This window comes from Ovis aries, chromosome 17 (assembly GCF_016772045.2).
Source record: "Ovis aries strain OAR_USU_Benz2616 breed Rambouillet chromosome 17, ARS-UI_Ramb_v3.0, whole genome shotgun sequence".
Lineage (NCBI taxonomy): Eukaryota > Metazoa > Chordata > Mammalia > Artiodactyla > Bovidae > Ovis > Ovis aries.
Window position 1 is genome coordinate 44,300,408 of NC_056070.1, and position 27,375 is coordinate 44,327,782.

Here is a 27,375-nt window from a genome sequence, read left to right on the forward strand (position 1 = left end):
TTTGCATTGATCGCTGAAGAAGGCTTTCTTATCTCTTCTTGCTATTCTTTGGAACTCTGCATTCAGATGAGTACATCTTTCCTTTTCTCCTTTGCTTTTGGCTTCTCTTCTTTTCACAGCTATTTGTAAGGTCTCCCCAGACAGCCATTTTGCTTTTTTGCATTTCTTTTCCATGGGGATGGTCTTGATCCCTGTCTCCTGTACAATGTCACGAACCTCATTCCATAGTTCATCAGGCACTCTATCTATCAAATCTAGGCCCTTAAATCTATTTCTCACTTCCACTGTATAATCATAAGGGATTTGATTTAGGTCATATCTGAATGGTCTAGCGGTTTTCCCTACTTTCTTCAATTTGAGTCTGAATTTGGCAATAAGGAGTTCATGATCTGAGCCACAGTCAGCTCCTGCTCTAGTTTTTTTTTTTTTTTTTGACTGTATAGAGCTTCTCCATCTTTGGCTGCAAAGAATATAATCAATCTGATTTCTGTGTTGACCATCTGGTGATGTCCATGTGTAGAGTCTTCTCTTGTGTTGTTGGAAGAGGGTGTTTGCTATGACCAGTGCATTTTCTTGGCAAAACTCTATTAGTCTTTGCCCTGCTTCATTCCGCATTCCAAGGCCAAATTTGCCTGTTACTCCAGGTGTTTCTTGACTTCCTGCTTTTGCATTCCAGTCCCCTATAATGAAAAGGACATCTATTTTGGGTGTTAGTTCTAAAAGGTCTTGTAGGTCTTCATAAAACCATTCAACTTCAGTTTCTTCAGCGTTACTGGTTGGGGCATAGACTTGGATAACTGTGATATTGAATGGTTTGCCTTGGAGATGAACAGAGATCATTCTGTCGTTTTTGAGATTGCATCCAAGTACTGCATTTCAGACTCTTTTGTTGACCATGATGGCTACTCCATTTCTTCTGAGGGATTCCTGCCTGCAGTAGTAGATGTAATGGTCATCTGAGTTAAATTCACCCATTCCAGTCCATTTTAGTTTGCCGATTCCTAGAATGTCGACGTTCACCCTTGCCATCTCTTGTTTGACCGCTTCCAATTTGCCTTGATTCATGGACCTGACATTCCAGGTTCCTATGCAATATTGCTCTTTACAGCATCGGATCTTGCTTCTGTCACTAGTCACATCCACAGCTGGGTATTGTTTTTGCTTTGGCTCCATCCCTTCATTCTTTCTGGAGTTATTTCTCCACTGATCTCCAGTAGCATATTGGGCACCTAATGACCTGGGGAGTTCCTCTTTGGTATCCTATCATTTTGCCTTTTCATACGGTCAATTGTGTTCCCCCCAAATTCCTGTGTTGAAGTCCTGATCCTCCATAATTCAGAATGTCCCTGCTTAGGATCTTTCAAGTTTGAACTTCTTAAGTCAAAATGTGGATATTAGGTTGGGCCCTAATCCAATATGACTGGTGTCCTTACAAGAAGAGGAGATTAGGACCCAGAACTGCATGAGGGATGGCCTGTGAGGACATGGGGAGAAGCTGGCAGCTACAAGCCAAGGAAAGAGACCTCAGCAAAAATCAACACTGTTAATGCCGGCATCACAGATGTTTAGCTCCAGAGCTGTGAGAAAATTCATTTCTGTTATTTAAGCCACCTGGTATTTTATTATGGAAACTCTAGAAACTAACCGAAGAAGGCAATGGCACCCCACTCCAGTACTTTTGCCTGGAGGGTCCCATGGATGGAGGAGCCTAGTGGGCTGCAGTCCATGGGGTCGCTAGAGTTGGACACGACTGAGCGACTTCACTTTCTCTTTTCACTTTCATGCATTGGAGAAGGAAATGGCAACCTACTCCAGTGTTCTTGCCTGGAGAATCCCAGGGACGGGGGAGCCTGGTGGGCTGCCACCTATGGGGTCGCACAGAGTTGGACACAACTGAAGCGACTTAGCAGCAGTAGCAGAAAACTAACACAGTGGCCTTTTACAGAGAAAGTTTGCAGACCCCCATTAGAGGCAAAAATATCTATGGAACAAAATAAAGAGACTAAGAAACAGAACAGCAGAGTAGTGGCCCCTGGAAGACGTCCACATCCCGATCCTGGAACCTATGAATATATTATCTTGCACAGCAAAGGGGAACTACATTTGCTCTCAGCCCACCTTAAAATATATTATCCTGGATTGTTGTGTGTGCCTCATGTGATCACATGAGTCCTTAAAGTGGAGGAGGCAGAAAACGAGCCAGAGTGATGCAATGTGAGGAGGACTCTATTGCTGGTTCTGAAGGTGGAAGACAGGGGCCCTGAGCCAAGAGATACTCATGGCCTTTAGAACCTGGAAAAGGTAAGGAAAGGATTTTCCCCAAGAGCCTCCAGAAAGGAATGCAGCCCTGCTGTTACTGTTAGGTAGGAAGTTAGTTAGGCATGAGCAACTAGAGGTGGCTAGCTTGAAAGGATGCAAGCTGATCTCTAAACCCCACCCCAGGTACACCTGGGAGAGCTCACAGATACACTGCCAAAATAACCACAGCGACTTTTCCAACTCCTGCACATGTGCCCTAGGCACACAGTGGATACAAACTGACCATAGGGGCTTCTCCAACTACGGCACATGCACCCCTGATGCACAACTGTGTCCTCAAGTAACCTTATGCAGCTAGGAGCCCTAAGTGTTCATAAATATTTTATACATATACTCATCTGATTATTAACAGATTGAATTATGGGAAAGACAAGCACTATAGTCTGTTGTTATGTAACTTGCAACTGTCAAAACTTTCAGTCCATCCCCAGCTAGATGAATATGTAAAAACTCTATTTCACCTATGCCCAGACATGTCCCCTTACCCGACTGAGCATACACCCATTTGTATTTTGCATAGGGCAGAACCAAGAGGAGGAGAGGAGGAGACAGGGAGTATAAAAAGGGAAGTGAAGAGGGACCGTGGCCACTCTTTTGTTCTGTCCGCTGTTTATAAATATCTATCTGCTTGAACTGTAAAGTGAAAGTGAAGTCACTCAGTCATGTCCAGCTCTTTTGCGACCCCATGGACGGTAGCCTACCAGGCTCCTCTGTCCATAGGGTTTTTCAGGGAAGAGTACTGGAGTGGGTTGTCATTTCCTTCTCCAGGAGATCTTCCCAACCCAGGGATCGAACCCAGGTCTCCCACATTGTAGGCAGATGCTTTACCATCTGAGCCACCAGGGAAGAGCTTGTAACTGAACTGTAATCAGTCTGTTGTTTTGAATCCTTGCTACAATGAGACAGGGGTCAAGAAATCCTGCCTGAGCTGTAAGTAGTCTGTTGTTCCAAATCTTTGTTATGACAAGGCAAGAACCAAGGGAGAGAAATAAACAGACCTGACATTATCAACCAGGGTTTTTGGCCTCCATAGTCAATAGAAATTGATCAGAGGCCAGACAAGAAATTCAGGACTTCTACTGCAGCAGGGAGGAGTGAGAACAGGTAATAGGTTCCCTTGCTCACTCCCTAAGGTGGGCATGAGCTGGTTCCTTATAGGGGGTGAGAGTACGAGTGTGACCAGGAGTCGGGCTGGAGGGCTGGCTTAGGTGTTTTGCCCACCCCTTAGGTGGTGTTGTGAACAAGGGGTCCGAGCAGTACCCTGCTTTTGCTCCCAGCTCTTCAAAAGTGGCATTTGGGTTTTTTGGTCTCCTTGTATCATTTGTCCAGAATTTGCCCCTGCTTCCCAGATGTGCAGTTGTTTTTAGTCCCATAGAGTTTCTTTGTACCTTGTTGCTTGAGGAGAGGTGTGTCCAAGTGCATTGCAGTAAAGGGTCCCAGGTCTCACTGTCAACACTTTGATTTAATCCAAAAGATCTCTGTTGGAACCTTGACATTCAGAAGTGTGAGATAATAAATGCGTGTAGTTTTAAGGCACCAAGTTTGTGGTGATTTGTTATAGCACCCACTGAAAACCAACACAGCATGAGAACTTAGTAGATTACAGAGACTGGTTAACAAACAAGTGGGCAAAGGATGCTAACTCCACATTTCAGCATAGAACTTGTTCAGTCACTAAGCCATGTCTTAGACTTTGCAACTCTATGAACTGCAGCATGCCAGGCTTCCCTGTCCTTCACTATCTCCCTTAGTTTGCTCAAACTCATGTCCTTCCTTTCCTCGTTTAATATTTAAAATTTAATTTAAATGCTTTGTGAGACAGCAGTCTTTTTTCTATTCTTTTATAACTATCTCATTGTTCAAAAAGACCAATTCACTTCTTGATGGAGCAGTGAAAAATATTTTTATTAAATCTCAACTCTTGAGTCCACATCTTTTTAGTATCTTTGCAACAAGTATTCTGTGCTGTATCCTGAAATTCCATAGTAGTCTCCAGGAAAATCACTGGTGTGATTATATGAGTTGGGAGCTGAACTTTGAGTGAAAGAAAACCTGAAAGATGAGGCAGACATGGGAATGTGGCAGACGTCTCAACAGTCAACCAAGTAAGCTGTCACTTAAAGGGAAACAAAGACAGCATTTTTTGCCAACATAAAACTAGAGTTTTCAAGTGAAAATGGAATTTTGGAAATCTTGTGTCTGCCACTGTGAACTTCACAGATTCTCAATAGTTTAATGTCAGTGGTGATACTGATAAATAGCAGCTTTCATATTGTGCTATGAAAGGTGGCAACATCTGGAAGATATGCATTAGTCAATGAACCCATATTTTCCAAATGACCAGTGTATGATGTTATGAAATCATGCCTGATAAAACTAGCCATTCAAAGTGCAAGACAAACCAATGAGTTTTAATAGAGTGAAAAAGTTTACCTATATGGTTTTAGATGGTATACTGCAACTGACCTATGCCTGTTCAGCTTTTACTAAGAAGTAAAATCATCTAAGTATATTGAAATACTGTCCTTTTCCAACGACATACCTATGTGTGGCCAGATGTTTTAATATACTTCCACAGAAGCAACATACACAACCAGAGTGAATGCAGAAGCACATATGAGAATCCAGCCGTTTTACATTAAGCCGGACAGTTAAAAGATTCTCCCATCCCCACCCCCAAAGGAAAACAATGCCATTCCGAATTTTTCTGGAAAATAAATTTAATTTACATGAAAATGTCTCTTATACAACGGAATATATCTTTTTGTTATTAAACTTTAAATTAGTACTTCTGCCATTGGAAAGCAGGAATCAAAATAGTTTAAAGTCAACGCCCACCCCTCCCTGCTTTGCGCTATTGCTATAAATTCTTTTAATCCTCTGTATTACTGAAAGCCCCCAAACGCCCGCCCAAGGATGGGGCCTGGAACCCTGCGATTCGCGGCTGCAGCGCCCCCTCCCGGCGGCCCTTGGTCGGAGCCACCCCTGGAGGAGGGATGACCGCGGAGGCTTCTGGGAGTTGTAGTTTGTCCTGCCCGTGGGTCTCACTGACGCAATTCCTGTGCGTCCCTAGCAGCCGCCATCCACTCGGCACCGGCCCGGGAGAGCCCTGTTCGGTGGGCCGAGTTCCATGCCGGTCGCGGTGACCTGAGCTGGTGCCGGCCGACCTCGGCTGCCCGAGGGCCGTCGCCGAAGCGCCCAGAGCGGGTGACTCAAAGTCGAGAGGGAGAACGAGCAGATCTGGTTGCAAGATCCAGGAGGTCGGCTGGGAGCGCATCTCCCCCGCATTCCCGCGCTTCCAGTTCAGGGTTCGGGGGAGCGGGTGCGCGCCAATTCCCTCCAAAATCAAGGGGGCGGGACCGTGCAGAAGGTCTGGCCTCCCTCACGCCTGCCCTGGCCCAGTCGCGTGTGTGTAGGTGGGGACGAAGTGACGCCGCGGCAGCGTGAGAGGAGGGAGGTGCACGTCCTCTGGTATCAAGAGGGTCCCGCGTGGGCGCGGGCTTGGCGGAGAGATCTGTTCCCTCACGATTCTCTCCTCCCGCAGCCGTCGGGTCCTGTCACTCTCTTGCAGGGAACTCAAAACTGGCTGTGGGGATGGCCACCAGGGTCCGGACAGCTGCCATCTGGGTGAGTAGGGATTTTCTTTAGTTTCTGAAAAACTCCCTAAAGACCGACGTGTGCTCATCCGTCTCTTCCAGGGTTGGCGTTTGCATGGAGTTCCCTCTCCCCATCCCGCTGCCAAATCACTGGGCCTCCTTTAGGTAACGTTAGACCGTCCAGAAGTGCTTCTTGTCATCAGACTGTTAATTTACTCACTTCAGTCTCTTTTCTGTCAATTCTATACCATGAACCTTGAGTTAAAAAGACGTAATCATCCATCTTCCAGTTTCTCCGACACACATTTTCTTAGTTTTTCCCTTCTGTGTCTAAGATTTTGGGACCTCATTTGGGAAATTACGCATTTGTCTCTTTAGTTATCCAACAGTTTTATTGTCTTTTGTTTGCTGGATCCTAGGGCAGGTGCTAAGGGTGCAAAGATAAGTCATTCTTGCCTTGGAAGAATTGTGATCTGGTAGGGATGGTGGGCAATAAAATGTACAAGCACAGTGACACCTTAGGGGTCCTCTGAAAGCAAGCTATGAAAATGTGTGGGGACCTACAGCACAGGGTCAGTTTTGGAAATAAGGACACTCCAAGAAGTGCCTCAGGGATTAATAAGGGAGTCTTAAACTGATTTGAAAGGTAAGTGAGGTGAACAAGGGACAGCCTAGGAAAAGGAAGGAGTGTGCAAATTTTAGAGGCTTCAAATGATCTAATATGTTGGTGAACTTTGAACACTACAGTTGCTGAAATGTAGAGTTTAGGATTTTGCAGGGGATGGTGGTGATGGAGTGTAAGAAATGAGGCCAGAGCCATAGGTAGAGATTGGATCGTAGAGGGCTTTGAGGGTCACATTAAAAACTTGAATTTGGGGACTTCCCTGGCAGTTCAGTGGTTAAAGCTTGGAACTTTCATCATTGTGACCCCAGGTTCAATCCCTGGTTGAGGAATTGAAATCCTGCAAGCCACATGGTGCTGCCAAAAAAAAAAAAAAAAAAAAAACCTTGGATTTTATCCTCTAGTGGAGAAAGATTCATTGAAGTATTTTCCAAAGGAATTTTGGGTGGAACAGTAAACATCAGCCAATTGATGATAAGGCTTATGTACACTAGTGGTTTTGAGAAAAGAGACAGAGTCAGAAGCAAGTGGACTTGGTAACTAGTTGGATGTTGGTGAGGGAGCAAGAAGAGCCAGGCATAACTGCTGGAGGTCTGCTTTGTGGCCCTGGGTTGGGAGGTACCATTTCCTGAGTCCGCAAAGACTATCAGAGTTGTTCAGGAGGGCCAGGTGGACATTTCTGTTGGATATGGTGGTACCCTGCAGATGCTGGTGGGCAGATGGGTAGGCATGTGTCTCAGTTCAAAGGTCTGGACAGGTTACAATGAATAGGTCCAGCTAGGTGAGCTCAAAGAGCAATTGTGCCCTGGGAAGAGGACCAAGGGCAGTGTGCACATGATGAACAAGTGAAGACAGTGGAGGAGGGGCTGAAGGTTGAGGAGCCCATCAGAAATTAGAGAAATGGAGAGATTTGTGTTTCAGAGTCAGAAAAAGAAACCTCAAAAATGGTTACCTATGAGATGACCCAGAGAGGTTAAGTAATGTTACATCAGAGAAGTTCATATTGGATATGGTGGTGATGGTAGTGGTGGGTTTTGCTGGTAATATTTCCAGAGCAGAATGTGAATGTAGATGTGTATTGGGCAGAAGTGGAAGGAGAAGGATGGAGGGAACACGTTGGTTGCCTGTTTAGTGGGAAGAGAGTGGTAGCTTGAGGAAAATCCAGTGAGGTACCATGGTACAAAATCAGTCGGCTTCCTGTTTATCAGTTAGCTTATTTACGGTGGCGATGAAACAGTTGAACTACTATGAACCTAAGCAATGCAGAGTACTTACACAAAGAAAACTTTACAACTTCAGTAATACAGTGTCTGCACTTCCCAGCCATGGATCTCAGCACTTTACAGATACAAACTAATCCTCACAGCAACCTCATGAGGAAGACAGATGACACAAATGATGAAGAAACTGCTTAACAGGCAATGTCATTGTTATGTTATACATGGCGTTAAAATTGATTGATGTGAGATTGGGTGCTTGGGGAAGGCCTCATGGAGGAGGTGACGTTTGCCAGGTCTGAGGTACCAGAGCAGGCCAGCCTTGGGAGAAGCAGGTGAATGAACATGCGGGGTAGGAACAGCCATTGCCAAGGCCTCGAGGTGGGGGAGGTTTGGTGCCTTTGTAAACAGGAAAGAAAGTCCCCTGTGGCTATGGTTGTGGGGGAGGGGAGGGGAGGAGACAGACAAAAGGATGTCAGAGGCCCAGTCAGGCTGGGAAGCTGATGTGTTAAGAAAAAAGCACAACATGAGCTAACTTGGTTTTTCAAAGCCCTTCTGGCTGCTAAGTAAAGTGTAGGTGAAGTAGGGCAGAGGTGACCACAGGGGTCCAAATGAGAGGTGGTGAGTGTGCTGTCTAGCACAGTAGAAATGGAGAACCTAGACAAAATTGAGGTGTGTTTCAAAGTCGAATCCTCTTTTCTGAGAATCAGCTTATGCTGGTCAACTAGTCCATCGTCCCCCTTTTTTTCTTTTTTTTTAACTGCATTGTCTTTGTTGCTACACATGGGCTTTCTTGAGTCTTGGTGAGCAGGGGCTACTCTCTAGTTGTAAGTGTTTGGGCTTCTCATTGCAGCAGCTTCTCTTGTTGTGGAACATGGGCTCTGGGCATGTGGCACACAGGCTTAGTTGCCCTGTAGCATGCAGAATCTTCCCAGAGCCCTGATCAAACAGTGTTCGTGTACTGGCCGGCAGATTCTTAACCGCTGGACTACCAGGGAAGTCCTAGATGTGTCTCTTAAATAGCATCATTCTTTTTTTTTTTTTTAATAAATCAGTCTGTCAGTCCTTGTACTTAACTGGGATGCTTCTTGATCTTGATCATTAATGTAATTACTGATATGTTTGAGTTTAAATTACCATCTTACTGTATTTTTTCTATATGCTATACCTGATCTGTTTTTTTGTTTCTTCTCTCTTGCCTTTTTTATACTGATAATTTTTTATTCTTTTTCTCTCTCTAAGCAGTTTGGAAATCAAACACAATATTTCTTTCTCTTTATAAAATTTAAATGTATTACTTTGTATTCAAGTATAGCTGATAACAGTGTTGTGATAGTTTTCAGTTCTGTTCAGTTCAGTTGCTCAGTTGTGTCCGACTCTTTGCGACCCCATGAATCGCAGCACGCCAGGCCTCCCTGTCCATCACCAGCTCCCAGAGTTCACTCAGACTCACGTCCATCAAGTCCGTGACGCCATCCAGCCATCTCATCCTCTGTCGTCCCCTTCTCCTCCTGCCCCCAATCCCTCCCAGCATCAGAGTCTTTTCCAATGAGTCAACTCGTCTCATGAGGTGGCCAAAGGACTGGAGTTTCAGCTTTAGCATCATTCCTTCCAAAAGAAATCCCAGGGCTGATCTCCTTCAGAATGGACTGGTTGGATCTCCTTGCAGTCCAAGGGACTCTGGTGGACAGCAAAGGTTCTCAGCCATACATACACATGTATCCATTCTCCCCTAAACTCCCCGTCCCATCCAGGCTGCCATGTAACATTGAACAGAGTTCCCTGTGCTATAGTAGGCTAAACACATTATTTCTTACTTAAAAGTTGTTTTTTTTTAATTTAAGTTTTTATTTTGACATAGTTTTAGATCTTAGAAATGTTGCAAGAATAATACAAAAGTTGTTTTATACCCTTCATTCAGATTCCTCAATACTAAAATTTTATTGGACCTGCTTTATTTTCTCTCACTTCATTCCTGGCTCCTCTCCTCTGTTTCTCTTCCTGAACATACAGTTTTTTTGTTTTGTTTTGTTTTGTTTTTTAACTGAAAGTTATTTGCAGGCATGATTTTCCTTTATCTCTAAATACTTTAGTTCTTCTTACCAATGAGAATAATATTTCACGTAACCGCTGATTCAGGATATTAACATTAATACAATGTTGTTATTTCATTTATAGGTCTTATTTCGATTTTGCCAAATGTTCTTTATAGAAATTTTGAGAATACTGTCCTTGATGGGTAAAGAATAACTTGAAGTGTGCATTGCAGTGGGTTGTCCTGGATCTTTCATCTAACCTGGAAATGATACCTTTCAGTGAACAGTATCGGATTCATGATCTCTGAAGAAGATTTAGCTTTGGGATCAAGGACCAGGCTTGATTACTCAGAGCTTTTGTGTGGCAGAAGCTTTATTACAGTGAAAGGAACAGAGAAAACCTCTGACGTAGACATCAGAAGGGAGATAGAGAGTGCCCCCCTCACTAATCTTAGCAAGGGAGTTATATACTTTTTCAGTTGGTTATTACAGTAAATCGAAAGAATGTCTCAAGTTTGTAAAGGTCTTACCAGACCCACTGCCACAACATAGTTACTGAACATTTTATGTGACTAAGATGAAGGAATGTAGAAATAAATGTTTGTCCTTTTCTCCTTGAGAGCCCCAGACCTCTTTCTCTTCCCAAAGGACCCCAGACTTCTTATCAACCTACCTAAGAATTAACTCTCAAAAAGTTTCTCAGTCTGTCTTGTCAAGACATAATGGTTATGGAGTCCAGGGCATTTTGTGGAATATCCCTCAGTTTGGGGTTGTCTGCTGCTGCTTCTGATTCATTTCTGAAATGATGTATTCTACTCTGTCGCATCAGGGCACTGGTGACTGCTGGTGTGAACTTGACTCACCTGGTGAAGGTGGTGTCTGTGCTTTCTCCCCTGTCAAGTTACTCTCTCTTCCATTTGTAATTAAGTATCAGTTGGGAGATGCTGAAGTGAAGTGAAGTGAAGACGCTCAGTTGTATCTGACACTTTGCAACCCCATGGACTGTAGCCTGCCAGGCTTCTCAGTCCATGGGATTTTCCAGGCAAGAGTACTGGAGTAGGTTGCCATTTCCTTCTCCAGGGGATCTTCCCGACCCAGGGATCAAACCCGGGTCTCCTGCATTGGAGGCAGACGCTTTACCCGCTAAGCCACCAGGGAAGCCCTGGAAGATACTAATGAGACTAAATAAATATCTTCTTACTCCTCAAACTTTTACCCACTCGTTTAGCCCTCATGCATGATTCTTGTATGAAGTTTTGTTTTTGTTTTGTTTTTTAAGAAGAAAAAACTGTCTTTTTTTGCTGATAGTTTGTTATTATATATAGAAAATCCTAAAGCCTCCACCAAAAGAGTGCTAGAGCTAGTAAACAAATTTAGTAAATTTGCAGGATACAAAATTAGTATACAAAAATCAGTTGGAAGTTTATATACTGACAATAAAATATCAGAAAAAGAAATTTATTTCATCAAAAAGAATAAAGTAGGAATAAATTTAACCAGAAATTGAGAAATCTGTACACTGAAAATTCTAAGGCATTAATTACAAAAAAGAAGGCACAAACAATGGAAATAAATTTACCTTTGAACAACATGAGTCTGAATTGCAGGGAACCACTTATATGTGGATACTTTTTCAATAAATACATATGCCAGTACTACCCAATCTTCAGTTGGTTGAATTTGTGGATGTAGAACTGCAGATACTCTGGGCCAACTGTAATGTTATATGTGTGAATTTTCAACTGCACAGGAGTCTATGCGTCTAACCCCCATGTTAGTCAAGGGTCAACTACATATTCCATGCTCATAAGTTGGAAGAATTAATGCTATTAAAATGTCCATACTTACCAAACAACCTACAGATTCAGTGCAGTCCTTATCAAAATTCTAATAACATTTTCACAGCGATATAAAAAAATTCCTAAAATCTGTTTGGAACCATAAAAGACTACAAATAGCCAAAGCAATCTTGAGATAGAATAACAAAGCTGGAAGTATCATACTTCCTCATTTTAAACTATATTACAGTGCTGTAGTAATCAAAACACTATAGTATCGGCATAAAAACAGACACAGGGATCAGTAGAACAGAATGTGTGTATGTTTGTGCAGTTGCTCAGTCATATCTGACTCTTTGCAACCCTGTGGACTGTAGCTTGCCAGGCTCCTTTTGTCTGTGGGATTACCCCAAGAACATGAGTGGGTTGCCATTTCCTTCTTCAATATAACAGAATAGATAGTCCAGAAATAAATCCATGCATATATGGTCAGTTTCCTACAGTGGAGCTAAGAATATATAATGAGAAAATAGGTTCTTCAATAAATGGGGTTGGAAAAACTGGACAGCCACATCACATGGACAGCCACATCACATAAACAGTGACACTGGACTCCTATTTTATACGACAGACAAAAATCAACTCAGAATACATTGAAGTCTTCAATATAAGATCTGAAGTGGTAAGACTAGAAGAAAAATAGGAATAAGCACCTTGACATTGGTCTTGACAGTATTTTGGATTTGAAACCAAAAGCAAAGTCAACAAAAGCAAACTTAACTAAGTGTGAATCAGTTCAGTTGCTCAGCTGTGTCCGACTCTTCGCTACCCCGTGGACTGTAGCACACCAGGCTTCTCTGTCCATCACCAACTCCCAGAGTTTATCCAAACTCATGTCCATTGAGTCAGTGATGCCATCCAACCATCTCATCCTCTGTCGTCCCCTTCTCCTCCCACCTTCAATCTTTCCCAGCATCAGGGTCTTTTCCAGTAAGTCAGGTCTTTGCATCAGGTGGCCAAAGTATTGGAGTTTCAGCTTCAACATCAGTCCTTCCAATGAACACTCAGGACTGATCTCTAGGATGAACTGGTTTGGTCTCCTTGCAGTCCAAGGGACTCTCAAAAGTCTTCTCCAACACCACAGTTAATACATCAAACTAAAAAGCTTCTGCGCAGCACAGGAAACCATCAAAAATGAAAAGGCAATCGGTGGTGTGCATATATAGAGAGAAGGCCACAGGAGGACACAATGAGGAGATAATGACTTTAACAAGCCAAGGAGAGGGACCTCAGAAGAAACCAAATCTGTCACCTTGAACTTGGACTTCCAGCATCCAGAACATGATATCTGAATTAAGCTCTTAGAGACCTGACGCTTCCACTCGGAGGGCGCAATTCCCATCCCTTGTTGGGGAACTAAGATCCTGGCAGAAGCACCTCTGTGCTGCTGTCTCTGAGGGCTGTGTCCCACCTTGGCCTTAGCCCAGCAGCCCCACAGTGCCCAGGAAGCCCCAGCAGCAGCCCATCTCCTCTTGTGTGAGTTTTTTTGTACTAGTTGACAAATGAACTTAATTTTGTTATCTTGTATACTCATTAGATACCTACCTACTGTTGGAAAGCTGTGCCTTCCCTCCCCCTCATTTTTTAATCTGCTCTGCTGTTTCCTTTTAGACTCTAGTGCAGCTTATGATAGACTTTCTTGGTCTGTGTGTCACCTACTTCTCACTTGCCCACCTGTCTCTCCATGCTACTTGTAGAGAATTTCTTCCAGTTTGTCTTTTCGTTTACTAATTCATCCTAGTGTTGGCTGCTTAGTCGTGTCCGACTCTTTGTGACCCCAATGAACTATAGCACACCAGGCTCCTCTGTCCATGGAATTCTCCATAATGGGTAGCCATTCCTTTCTCTAGGGGATCTTCCCAACCCAGAGATTGAATCCAGGTCTCCTGCATTGCAGGCAGAATCTTTACCGGCTGAGCCTCTGGGAAGCCCAGTTTATCCTAACTTGCTATTAAACAGATTTTGGTTAATGTATTTTTTCATTCCTGTAAGTCCTTTTAAGTTCTTTTTTCAAATGTGTGATGCAACAAGTCATGAAGCTTGCCTTTATGTCTTCAAATCTAATATTTGATTTATAACCAGCATTCATCAGTTGCACTATCTGTTGGCCTCTAGATTTTCTGTTGTTTTTTGGTTCTTGTTCATGTCATTGTTTTCTGAAAGCTTTTCTTGTGGGCTGGTCATTTGTTCTTAAAAATATCTCTACGGAAAAATTTAAAATGTGGGATGAGGGTACCTTGGTCCAAAATACTTTGAAATATTTTGAAGAAGAATCAGTTATTTCATCTGTATGTACTTCACCAGGCATTAAAAAAACCTACGTTTTCTTAAGTAAGTATAATACTACTATTTCGCCTAACAAAATAATTCCTTGGTGTCGTGTAATACCTGCTTTTTGTTCAGATTCCTGTTTCCCCTTTTAATGTTGGCAGTTTTTCAAATCAAAATCCAAACAAGATACACACTTCTTACTATTAAGTCTCTTTTAATCCAGAGTAATCCAACATTCATTCTTTTATCCCCCCTTTGTCGTTTTAAAGATGCTGAGCCATTTGTCCCATAGAATATCCTTCATTTTAGGTTTATCTCTGTTTTCTTCTGGTCACTTTAACATATTTTCTGTCACCAACATTTCTGGTAAACTGAAATTTAGCTTTAAAGACTTTTAGATTCATTTATTAATGTTTTGGGGCAAGGATTCTTGTTGATGCCTTGTTTTTTCACCTCAGGAAGCACGTTGTCTGGTTGACTCTCTTGACAATGCAAAGATTGATTGGTGGGGTGGGGGTGATGATGTGGTGGTGGTGTTGGAAAGTGTCCCATCAACCTTTTCTCATAGTTTTCCTCCTTTAATGACCTTCCGTTCAGCCAGTTGTTTCACAGTATTTACAAAGTAGTGACTTGCTAACTCTATCATTCTTTCCATATTAGTAGCAGTTTTCTGAATTTACAACCCTTCTCTAAAAAAGAACATTCCTTCATTAATAGAACTGTTCATTAATCCAGAGACACAGTTTGGATAGGCTTGGCAGATACATGCTTAATTTTTTTTCCTTTAATTGCCAGTTTTCACTAAGGGGGTAGTGCCCCAGTTACCGCCATCGGTGACAACAGTGAGTTGTTTTTTGTTTATTTATTTGCTTATTTTTGGCTGCACTGGGTCTTTGTTGCTGCACGTGGGCTTTCTCTAGTTGCAGCAAATGTGGGCTACTCCAGTTGTGTTGCTTGGGCTTCTCATTGTGGAGCATGGGCTCAGTTGTGGTGCACAAGCTTAGCTGCCTCATGGCATGTGGTATCATCCTGAACCAAGGATGGAACCTCTGTCCTCTGCATTGACAGGAAGATTCTTAACCACTGGACCACCTGGGAAGCCCACTGATTTTTTTTTTCTTTTTTTAAAATTTGAATATGATTAAGAAACTCATACATCTTAATACATTCATTTAGTTTCAATCAGTTGCAGTCAGTATTCTTTTAGTGGGTTACATTGTCCCAGCCTTAGCCAAAGGGAACCTTTTGAGCTTGACTCTGAGCCTTTTTTGGAAGACTGTTTGTCTTAGCTGGCTTTCTGGCTTCCTTGATTTGGGGCCCAAGAAGATGCTCAGGGCTCCTTTGACTATTTCCTGTCCTAGATGTGGAATCAAGCTTTTCTCCAGGAATCTATACCTTTTAGAAGGGAATGTGCTTGGGGACCTCAATTGACACTGGAATGTCATTACCTTTAGGCTGTTTCAGTAAGGAGACCTAGGGATCTTTGGAAAGCAAAAAAATTACAGTTCATATTGATGTTTCCAATTCAAATTATAGAGTTTTCAATTTTCTTTTTTTAATTACTCTCTTTGGGGTGGAAGTAACCCAGCTGTTCACTGTGAGATGAATGGATAAACAATGGAATGTATATGTGTATATTCAACTTTAAAAAGAAATGAATTTTGACACATGCTACAATATGGATGAACATTGAGGACATTATTTTCAGTGAAATAAACCAGTCACAAAAGGACAGATACTACAAGATTCTACTTATGTGAGGTTCTGTTACTGAACCAGGTTTGTTCACCTAACATGCAGTGAGCCAAATGCTGGGATGCTAAAGTCTGTAGCAGAGAGAGTTTATTCATGAGCCAGCCAAGTGAGGAGATGGGAGAACAGATCTCAGATCTCCCTCCTTGAAGGCAAGGGACTTGAGATATTTATGGTATAAAGAACTGGTGGTGGTGGTTTAGTTGCTAAGTTGTGTCCAACTCTGCAACCCCATGGACTGTAGCCTGCCAGGCTTCTCTGTTCATGGGATTTTCCAGGCAAAAATACTGGAGTGGGTTGCCATTTCCTTCTTCAAGGGATCGTCTTGAAGGTATATGGAAAGGTGATATTGGAGGTAGGGAAAAGATAGGCCTATCTCAGTTACATGCTTCTTTATGGAATACATGTTCAAAAGTAGAAGCACTTAGCATGATCTGATGTGGAATTTTTGGCCCTCTGACGTCAGAAGGTCATTCATTGGACACGTGTGCAGGACCAGTTTTTAGTCAGTGGTCCTAGCCAGTCTTGGCTGCCTTGAACTGGACGAGCGCTGACTCCAGGTTTCTGAAAAACATCTTAAGAGCTCATTACTATGACCCATACATCAGAGGTGTTACCTAGGGGGTGGTTAGGGAATCAAAAGATAATTAAGGCAAACTTGCTCAGTGAGGGTGGCTTATAAGTAGAGGGGTTTTTAACAAGCTGTTCCTCTAGCTACTGTTCTGTAAGACAAGCTCAAGAATTTCTGTTGGTCATTTAATCCTTTCTGTTAATCCTATGGGGCATGGTTTCAGTTCCTAGAGGAGTCAGAATCATAGAACGTATGATCCATGATGGTTGTCAGGGAGCCATGGTAGGAGGAGAATGGGAAGTTATTGTTCAGAGGATGTAGTTTTGCGGGGTGAAGAGTTCTGAAGATGAATGTAAATGCTGGTAATGGTTACACAGCACCATGAGTGTACTTCATTGCACTTAACTGTTCACTTAAAAGTGGTTAAGATCATAAGTTTTATGTTATGTATTTTATGTTATCACAAGATGAGCTATGACTCTTACCTCACCCAATACCAAAAAAATTTACTCAAAATGGAACATAGACTTAAATGTAAGAGCAAAAGCTATAACATTTCTAGAAGAAATCACAGGGGAAAATATTCACACCCTTCTCTGAGGCTAAAGTTCTCAGAAAGCTCTTTTATAGACTGTGCTTTTGGAGTTACAAATGGACAACACCAGGATAAAAACTTTTGAACTTCAAAGTCACTATTTAGAAAATGAAAAGATAAGTCACAGACTGGGAGGTAGTAGTATATTTGCAAATCATGTTCCTAATAACAGATATATCCAGAGTTTATGAAGAACGCTTACAGTTCAATAAGACAGACAACCTAATTTAAAAAACGGGCAATGAAGCAGACACATCGCCAGAGAAGATGAATAGATGGGAACCACCTGGAAAGATGTTTAACATCATGAGTCATAAGGGAAATACAAATTATCATAATGAAGCTCCACTTTATACACTCTAGAATGGCTGTAACCAAAAAGACAAAGTGTTGACAATGATGCAGAGAAATTGGAACCACTATAGATTACTGGTGGGTATATAAAATTGTGTAGTCACTTTGTAAAGGTTAAATATAAAGTTAAATATAAACTTACTATACAGTGCAGCAATTTTACTTCTTGGAATTTACCCATGGTAAAGGAAAACATGTTCACACAAAGATTTGTATAATAACTCAGAACTATAAATGTGGATTAAGTCGTGAATGTACAGACAGAATGGAACACTATTCAGCAATAAAGGAGCAAACCACGGGTGTGTCTGTAACATGAATAAACCTCCAGAGCATTGTGCTGAGTGAAAGAAGCCAGGCACAGTATCTAGTATGGTCCCTATCATATGAAATGTCCAGATAATGCAGATTTGCAGACAGAAGCAAGGCAGTGGTTGCCTGGGGATCAGAGGTGAGAATGACCTTGGTTTTAGAGGAATCTTTGAGACAGTTGCAATGCTACAAACCTGGATTAAAACTTTCCATTTATTAAAAATCATTGAATTAAAAAAATACTCGTTTATAGAAGCTTTATTGGGATATGATTTATATACCATAAAACTCGCCTTTTTTTAAATTAATTCATTTTTATTAGAGGATAATTGCTTTACAGACTTTTGCTGTTTTCTGTCAAACCTCGACATGAATCAGCCATAGGTATACATATATCCCCTCCCTTTTGAACCTCCCTCCCATCTCCCTCCCCATCCCACCCCTCTAGGTTGATACAGAGCCCCTGTTTCAGTTTCCTGAGCCATAGAGCAAATTCCCGTTGGCTATTTTACATATGGTAATGAAAGTTTCCATATTACTCTTTCCATGCATCTCACCCTCCCTTCCCCTCTCTCCATGTCCATAAGTCTGTTCTCTATGTCTGTTTCTCCATTGTTGCCCTGTAAATAAATTCTTCAGTACCATTTTTCTAGATTCCATATATATGTGTTATTATATGGTATTTATCTTTATCTTTCTGACTCATTTCACTCTGTATAATAGGTTACAGGTTCATCCACCCCATTAGAACTAACTCAAATGCCTTCATTTTTATGGCTGAAAACTCACCCTTTTAAAGTGTACATTCATTTTTAGTTTTCACAGCTGTCTAAATATTACCATGTCCAATTCCAGAACATTATCATTACTTCCAAAAGAAACCCTGTCCCCATTCAAAACCCACTGTCTATCCCCTTTTTCCCCTGTCCCCTTGTCAGCCATTTAGCCTACTTTGTGTTTTCATGAATTTCCCTTTCCTAGACATTGGTATAAATAGAATCATATCACATGTGTGGCCTTGTGTATCTGGCTTCTTTCATTTAACACTGTGTTTTCAAGGTGGCTTTGTGTTGGTCTCAGCCTGTCAATAGTGATGCTGTGACTAGGAATGCCTGGGGCGGGGGCTCACCTGGGCCCCGCTAGTCACAGCCCCCACAGACATTTCCCTGATGAGCCAGTGCCGTGGTTGGACCTGCCCTTGTGCTTCTTACTGTGATTACAAGATGCATCTCAGCGACAACCATCAGGGATCTTTAAAAACAAAGTTTATTACTGAGCACCCTGGGAGGAGGTGGCACATCAGGGCCACACAGCAGAGAAAGAGCGAGAATGTGGACTTGGAGTTCTGTCTATATTTGGGTCACTGGGGCTTGCTGGTTCATTATTTATTGGTGAATTTAAAATATAATTAAGAATTAAAGGCACAGGAAGGGGAAAGCGGGATCACTCAATGAGCAGTCATCCTGGTCACTCAGGGCTTTCTACAAGGGGACTGTCAAGTGGGCAGCCTGGCTCTTTATCTAGTTGTGTGGCTGGAAATGAACTTACCCAAGATTGATGACTCTGAAGTGGTACCTCAGAAATCAGAAGCTTTTAGTACAATCAGGCATTTGCATTAAAGTAAAAAACAGCTAATTGTCAGGTACCTATACAGTGTAGTACAGAAGTTCATCATATAGTAGCATTCTTCAGTACTTTTTATGGCTAAATAATGTGTAGATCACATTTGGTTTATCCATTCATCCATTGATAGGTATTTGACTGTTAGAGTCATGCCATTAAAAACATTTGTGTGCAAGCCTTTCTGTGGACATAGGCTTTTAATTCTCTTGAGTAGATACTTTGGAATGGGATTTCCAGGTAATACAGTGATCCTGGGTTTAACACCTTGAGAAGCTTCCAAGCTGGGTCCAAAGTGGTTGCTCCACTTTACATCCCCACCAGCTGTGCAGGAAGGTTAAAAACTTTACTCTTGTATCTTTTTGTCATGTGCTAGATATCTTGGGTCATAATAACAGTGATATCACTGTCATGTCCTATAGCGAACATAAGGTGGTTTTAAAATAATGACAATTTGTTACTACTGACAGGGGTACTAAATGAAGTTTAGTAAGTCTTTGTACCTCATTTTCTACGAGGAATACATAGTTAAATACCACATGTTAAGGTCGGGAAGAAATATGATTGTCTATTACAGTTTTGTTTCCAGTTGTATAAACAGAAATATTTGTTGACATTTTCCACTTCAGTGATTGCCTTCCCTCCTCCTTTTGATCATGTAAAATATTTACATTATTCAAAACTAGTAATGGAAATAAAAACAAAGATAAACAAATGGGACTTAATTAAACTTAAAAGCTTTTGCGCAGCAAAGGAAACAATAAACAGATTAAAAGACAAACCTCAGAATGAGAGAAAATACTTGCAAATGAAACAACTGACAAAGGATTAATTTCCAAAATAAACAAGCAGCTTATGCAGCTCAATACCAGAAAAACAACCCAATCAAAAAAATGGACGAAAGGTGTAAACAAACATTTCTCCAAAGAAAACATACAGATGGCCAACAAACACATGGAAAGATGCTCACATCACTCAGATGAGAAATCCAAATCAAAACTACAATTAAGTATCACCTCACACTGGTCAGAATGGCCTGGAGAGGATGTAGAGAAAAGGGAACCCTCTTGCACTGTTCAGCTCAGTCGCTCAGTCGTGTCCGACTCTTTGCAACCCCATGAATCACAGCACGCCAGGCCTCCCTGTCCATCACCAACTCCCGGAGTTCACTCAGACTCACGTCCATCGAGTCCGTGATGCCATTCAGCCATCTCATCCTCTGTCATCCCCTTCTCCTCCTGTCCCCAGTCCCTCCCAGCATCAGAGTCTTTTCCAATGAGTCAGCTCTTCGCATGAGGTGGCCAAAGTACTGGAGCTTCAGCTTTAGCATCATTCCTTCCAAAGAAATTCCAGGGCTGATCTCCTTCAGAATGGACTGGTTGGATCTCCTTGCAGTCCAAAGGACTCTCAAGAGTCTTCTCCAACACCACACTTCAAAAGCATCAATTCTTCGGCTCTCAGCCTTCTTCACAGTCCAACTCTCACATCCATACATGACCACAGGAAAAACCATAGCCTTGACTAGACAGACCTTAGTCGGCAAAGTAATGTCTCTGCTTTTGAATATGCTTCTAGGTTGATCATAACTTTTCTTCCAAGGAGTGAGGGTCTTTTAATTTCATGGCTTCAGTCACCATCTGCAGTGATTTTGGAGCCCCCCAAAATAAAGTCTGACACTGTTTCCACTGTTTCCCCATCTATTTCCCATGAAGTGATGGGACCAGATGCCATGATCTTCATTTTCTGAATGTTGAGCTTTAAGCCAACTTTTTCGCTCTCCTCTTTCACTGTTGGTGGAATGTAAATTGATACACTGTGGAGATTCCTTGATAAACTAGGAACAGAACTACCATATGACCCAGCAGTCCCACTACTGGGCATATACTCTACGGAAACCAAGAGACACATGTACCCTGGTGTTAATTGCAGTACTTTTTACAATAGCTAGGATATGGAAGCAACCTAGATGTCCATTTACAGGTGGATGGATACAGAAATTACTATACATATATACAATGGAATATTACTTAGTTATAAAAAGAATGCATTTGAGTCAGTCCTAATGAGGTAGACAAACTTAGAGCCTGTTTACAGAGTGAAGTAAGTCAGAAAGAGAAAGATATTGTATATTAATGTATGTGTATGGAATCTAGAAAGATAGTACTGATGAACCTGTTATTTGTAGGGCAGCAGTGGAGATGCATATTCAAAAGCAGAGACATTACTTTGCCGACTAAGGTCCGTCTAGTCAAGGCTATGGTTTTTCCTGTGGTCATGTATGGATGTGAGAGTTGGACTGTGAATAAGGCTGAGCGCTGAAGAATTGATGCTTTTGAAGTGTGGTGTTGGAGAAGACTCTTGAGAGTCCCTTGGACTGCAAGGAGATCCAACCAGTCCATTCTGAAGGAGATCAACCCTGGAATTTCTTTGGAAGGAATGATGCTAAAGCTGAAACTCCAATATTTTGGCCACCTCATGCGAAGAGTTGACTCATTGGAAGACTTTGATGCTGGGAGGGATTGGGTGCAGGAGGAGAAGGGGATGACAGAGGATGAGATGGCTGGATGGCATCACTGACTCGATGGATGCGAGTCTGAGTGAACTTCGGGAGATGGTAATAGACAGGGAGGCCTGGTGTGCTGTGATTCATGGGGTCGCAAAGAGTCGGACACGACTGAGCGACTGAACTGAATGGAGATGTAGACATAGAGAACAGACTTGACACAGTGTGGGAAGGAGGGTAGGACGAGTTGAGAGAATAGCATGGAAACATTCATTGCCATATGTAATACAGAAAGTGGAAATTTGCTTTGTAGACACAGAGAGCTCAATTCAGTGTTCTGTGACAACCTAGAGGGGTGGGATGGGGTGTGAGATGGGAAAGGGGTTCAGGAGGAAGGGGACATATGTATACCTGTGGCTGATTCATGTTGATGTATGGCAGAGGTCAACAATATTATAAAGCAATTGTCCTCCAATTTTTTTTTTTAATGTATAAAGTAAGAGATGGAAGCATGCCTGTATCCAGACAAGCTTCCATCTCTCCTACTCTGTCCCTTCCCTCCTCCAGAGGTAATCCAAGTTTCTAGTTCATTTTAGTGATTTTTTTGGAAGTAAATACATACATACTTGACCTGACTCAACACAGCCTTGTCAGGAAGGCTTTTTTCTGCCTCTTGCCCTGGGTTTCCTAGAGCTCAGTGTGCCTTGTATTCTAATGTGTTTCACCCATTTTTACACCTTGTATTTTATTGTTAAAACAGCTTCTGGAATGAGCGTCCTCTGGGCCTTTCCTTCTGACTGCTTAATGCGTTTCTGCCCTCCCTTTTCTCCCCTTTCCCTCTCATCTTCTGAATCTCTTTTCTCTTCATCCCTCTCTTTGCCTGAATTTTTTTTTTTTTAATTCTGCTGATTAATTTGGTCTCCATTTCGCAGTGAAGACCCAACCTCCTAGGAGGGGCTGTTTGCCCATCATTTCTCAGAGACCCCAACACTGTTTGATCACTTAATAACTTTGGGAACATCTTTTTTAGTCACCTGCAGCCCTGTGCCTCAGGGGTTCAGATTCCATTTGGGAGGTGCTCTCTCTTTGGGGGTGCTCATTTACTGGTGACTTTGGAGATTGGCACCTGTGGCCCCTGCTCCCCCCAGCAATGCAGTTAGGTTGCATCTGCTAGATTCTGAGGTTTGTGAGGAGCCCTGTTACCTGGGTCCATTTGTCTGTGGATGTCTCTGGCTTCTTTTACTATTCTGATAGCCTCTTGTTTCTATTGGGAGATTAAAAGACTACACTGCCACCCTGATCTCACCCTACTCTTAATGTTTCATAACAAAAAGTAAGACTCAGAGAAAGAGATTAATTGAGTTGTTCATGGACATCCAGATTATTGAGAAGAAACTCTACTGAAACAGACTGTTTCATCCAAGATCTATTTCCAGTGTCCACCCACCTAAAGTAAGTGAAAGTGAAAGTCACTCAGTCATGTCCAACTCTTTGTGACCCCATGGACTATACATACCATCCATGGAATTCTCCAGGCCAGAATACTGGAATGGGTAGCCTTTCCCCTTCTCCAGGGCATCTTCCCAACCCAGGGATCGAACTGGGATCTCCTGCATTGCAGGTGGTTTCTTTACCAGCTGAGCTATGAGAGAAGCACAGAAAGCAGGGTCATTTACTCCTTAGCACCTGGCATCGTGTTCTTTTTAAGTGTCTGCCCGAAGTTGTTTAAATCTCAAGGTGGTTGCTGCCCTTTCAGGGTTCCTGGGGGTCTGTGCAGAGTCTGGGTGGGAGGCTATAGTCAGTGTGCTGGGTTCCCTATTTCCATTTCCTCTCACTTCTGTCCTCTCAGCAGCACTGGCCACAGTCCGCAGAACCCCCGACGCAGCCGGGGTGAGTGCATTCACTAGCAAAAGAGACCAAGGTTAGAAATGTGCTCTCAGATGTGTGCTTGCCCTTGGGTCTACAGGTGCCACCTCTCCAGGAGCGAGACAGTTCATGCAATGTGAGCAGAAAGCTCCAAAGTGAGAAATCCATCCTGGGTCAAGGGACCCCTGACCAGAAGCCTCTCCCTGGAAGACCCCGGCAGAGGCCCAGGAGACCTGGGACAGCACAGGTCCTGGAGTGGCTGCTTATTTCCCAGGAGCAGCCGGAAGCCAAGAAATCCTGGGTGAGTCCTTGTTTCTTTATTTCCACTTCTTTTCTTTATTCCTTTTTAAATTTTTTTGGTAGGGAGGGGGATGGAGGACCTTAGGTGGGAAGGTTAAAGTAACTTTCTCCTTAGGTCGTGGAAGGTCCCTGAGGTCCCTGTTTCCTGGTTTCCGCAGACTCAATTTTCAGCTCCTCCACCCCATAATTTTTTATAATGCACATTGTTTGGTTTATGTCTTTACAACGTGTGTATCATTATTGGTGTGAATCCACTTTTAATATATCTTCATGGCATATACATGTGTATCTCCTGCTCTATTGCTTATATTTTTCATTAAGCACCATCCTGTTAAATGACCATCAGCAGTGTCTGGGTCTTCCTTTGCCTCACATTCTCTGTCAACTTTTAAGTGCTGTTCTTTTTAATTTGAGCCATTCTGGTATGGTGGTATCTCTGTATGGGTTTGCTTTGCATTTCCTGCTGGCATGTTTTTTGGATATTTTGTTACCTTACGTGGATGTTTTATGCCTTTTCTTATCCTCTAAAAGCCGTTCTTTATATTCTGGAAGCTTCTTAGAAATGCTGTTTCAGGCCCCACCTCAGTCCTGTTATATCACACTTTTGTTTTAACAAGATTCAGTGATTCGTGCACATTGACGTTCAAAGCAAACTTGATACCAAATCCATATTCATGTTTTACCTGCAGTGCTTCTTTCACCTCCAGTATTTTGTTTTGACAGTTTTCAAACACAGGGCAAAATTGAAAGCATTTTACAGTGAACATTTGTATACTCATCACCTTAAATTTATCTTTAACATTTTTATTGTATTTGTTTTATCACATTGTCCATCTTTCCATCCCTCTGCATCTCTCATCCCAGCTTATTTTTGGTGTATTTCTTAATATATTTCAGCCATCAGCATGCCTCTCTCTTCAGTTTGCATAGCAGTAACTGTTGTTCAGTATTTGTTTACAAGCTGGGTTTTTGTTTGTTTGTCTTGCCCTTTCATTCTGTTAATGCTGTCTTTTGATGAACAGCTGTTTCTAATTTTAACTTAGTTTATATATATTTTTTTATTACTAGTGCTTTTTGTGTCCAACCTAAAAACTTTTTTCTTATCCAGAGCTCATGAAGACATCATTCTTTGTTCAGATTTATCTTTTCACAGGTAGACTCATAATACATGTAGAATTATTTATGTTTCGTGTGAGTAGGAGTCAAGATGTGTTTTTTTTCATCATATTGTCTAATTGCCCAGTCTCACTGAAGTGAGATTGACCTCTCCCTATGTCTCTGCAGTGCCTCCTTGTTGTATATCAGGAGCCCATAAAAATGGTTTGGTTTCACAACTCATTCTGTTCTATTGGTCTACTTTTCTATCCTTGAGCCAGTTTCACACTATATTTATAATGTCTTGCTATCCAGATGCTTCTGGTTTTGGTTATGAATGCTGTCAACATTTATGTGTGGGTTTTTGTGTGAACATGAGTTTTCAGATCAGTTGGGTAAATATCTAGGAGCTTGATTGCTGGATTGTATGGCGATTCTGTTTAGCTTTGTAAGAGACTGTCTTCAGAGTGGCTTGCAGTTTTGCATTCCCACCTGCAGTGAATGAGAGTCCTTGTTCCTCATACTGACCAGTACTTGGTATTGTCAAGTTGTTAAACATTTCACCATTCTAATAGAAGTAAGGTGGTATTTCATTGTGGTTTTAAGTTGCATTTTCCTAATGGCTAACTAGTATTATTGAGTATCTTTTATATGTGTTTTATTCTTTTTATATCTTTGGTGAAATATCTGTTAGATTTCCCTCATTTTAATAAAAATGGATTGGGTTGTTTTCTTGTCATTGGTTTTTTTAATTCTTTTTTTTTTTTACTGAGGTATAGTTGATTTACAATATTTCTGTTTTGTAAATAAGCTCATTTGTACCCTTTTTTAAGATTCCACATATAATTGATATATATATCTCTCCTCTGACTTACTTTACTCAGCATGGCAATCTCTAGGTCCATCCGTGTTGCTGTAAATAGCATTATTTTGTTCTTTTTTATGGCTGAGTAATATTCCATTGTGTGTGTGTGTTCAGTCACTCAGTTGTGTCTGACTCCTTGCTACCCCATGGACTGCAGCACACCAGGCTTCCCTGTCCTTCACTATCTCCTGGAGTTTCCTCAAACTCATGTGCATTGAGTCCATGATGCCATCTAACCATCTCATACTCTGTCACCCTCTTCTGCACTCAGTCTTTCTCAGCATCAGGATCTTTTCCAGCGAGTCAGCTGTTCACATCAGGTAGCCAAAGTATTGGAGCTTCAGCTTTAGCATTAGTCCTTCCAGTGAAATATTCAGGATAGATTTCCTTTAGGATTGACTAGTTTGAACGCCTTGTTGTCCAAGAAACTCTCAAGATTCTTCTCCAGCACCACAGTTTGAAAGCATTCATTCTTCAGTTCTTTGCCTTCTTTATGGTACAACTCTCACATATGTATATGACTCCTGGAAAAACCACAGCTTTGACTATATGGACCTTTGTCAGCAAAGTGATGTCTCTGCTTTTTAATACACTAAGTTTGTCATAGCTTTTCTTCCAAGGAGCAAGTGTCCTGTAATTTCATGGCTGCAGTTTTTCATGGCTGCTGCATATTTAGACTCTCTCTAAATATGTACGTACCACATTCTTATCCATTCCCCTGTAGATGGATGTCTAGATTGCTTCCATGTCCTGGCTACTGTGAATAATGCTGCAGTGAATACTGGGCTACATGTATCTTTTCAACTTACAGTTTTCTCCAGTTATATGCCTAGAAGTTGGATATTTGTGTCATATGATAATTCTCTTTTTAGTTTTTTAAGGAACCTCCATACTGTTCTCCATAGTGGCTGTACCAATTTACATTCCCGTCAACAACACAGAGTTCCCTTTTCCCCACACCCTCTCCAGCATCTAGTGTTTCTGGATTTTTTTTGATGTTGGCCATTCTGACTGGTGTGAGATAATACCTCATTGTAGTATTGATTTGCATTTCTGTAACAATTAGTGATGTTGAGCATCTTTTCATGTGCTTTTTGGCTATCTCTTGTCATTGATTTTTAAGAGTTTTTTAAGAGTTTTTTTATTCTAGATTTAAATCCTTCATAAGTGATTTCCAAATATTTTCTCCCTGTCTCTGGTTTGTCTTTTCATTTCCATGACAACAACTTTCACAGCAAAATATTTTAATTTTGGTAAAGTCTGTTTTCTAAATTTTAATATTTTAAGATGGGTTTTGCTTTTGGTATCATATCTAAAGTTTCATTGCCTAAACAAAAGTGCATAAGGTAAAATTTTTTTCTCTGAAATTTGTATAGTTTTAGTTTTCACATTAAGTCTATGATGCATTAGTTAATTTTCATATGGGGTATGTTTTGAGTTTCATTTCTTATGTCTGTGGATGTACAATGGTCCAGCACCACTGTAAAGCACCATTGTTGTAAAGATGATCCTTTCTCTGTTGAAATGCTTTTGTGTCATGTTAAAAAACAACAACAAAATCTTCAAGAGACAGTGTTTATGTGGGTCTATTTCTAGGCTCTCATTTCTGTTCATTGATTTTTGTGTCTAATTTTTCACTAGTA

General features: G+C 41.6%; 1 protein-coding gene across 5 annotated transcripts in view; it reads left to right on the plus strand.

Moving 5' to 3' along the window:
- Window positions 1-5,390: 5,390 nt before the first annotated feature.
- Window positions 5,391-27,375, plus strand: part of ZNF268 (zinc finger protein 268) — a 35,969-nt gene continuing 13,984 nt past the window's right edge. The window contains exons 1-4 of one of the 5 annotated variants that reach the window (XM_042234438.2): window positions 5,391-5,579; window positions 5,864-5,946; window positions 6,018-6,080; window positions 23,573-23,773. Coding sequence is in view for 1 of the 5 variants with exons in the window: in XM_012097619.4 (XP_011953009.3) it covers window positions 5,914-5,946; window positions 23,573-23,773 (234 nt within the window). In the remaining 4 variants the exon portion in view is untranslated. Of the gene's footprint in view, window positions 6,081-23,572; window positions 23,774-27,375 lie in introns of all 5 variants that reach the window. The other 4 variants (XM_042234436.2, XM_012097619.4, XM_042234437.2 and 1 more) reach the window with 4 other exon arrangements.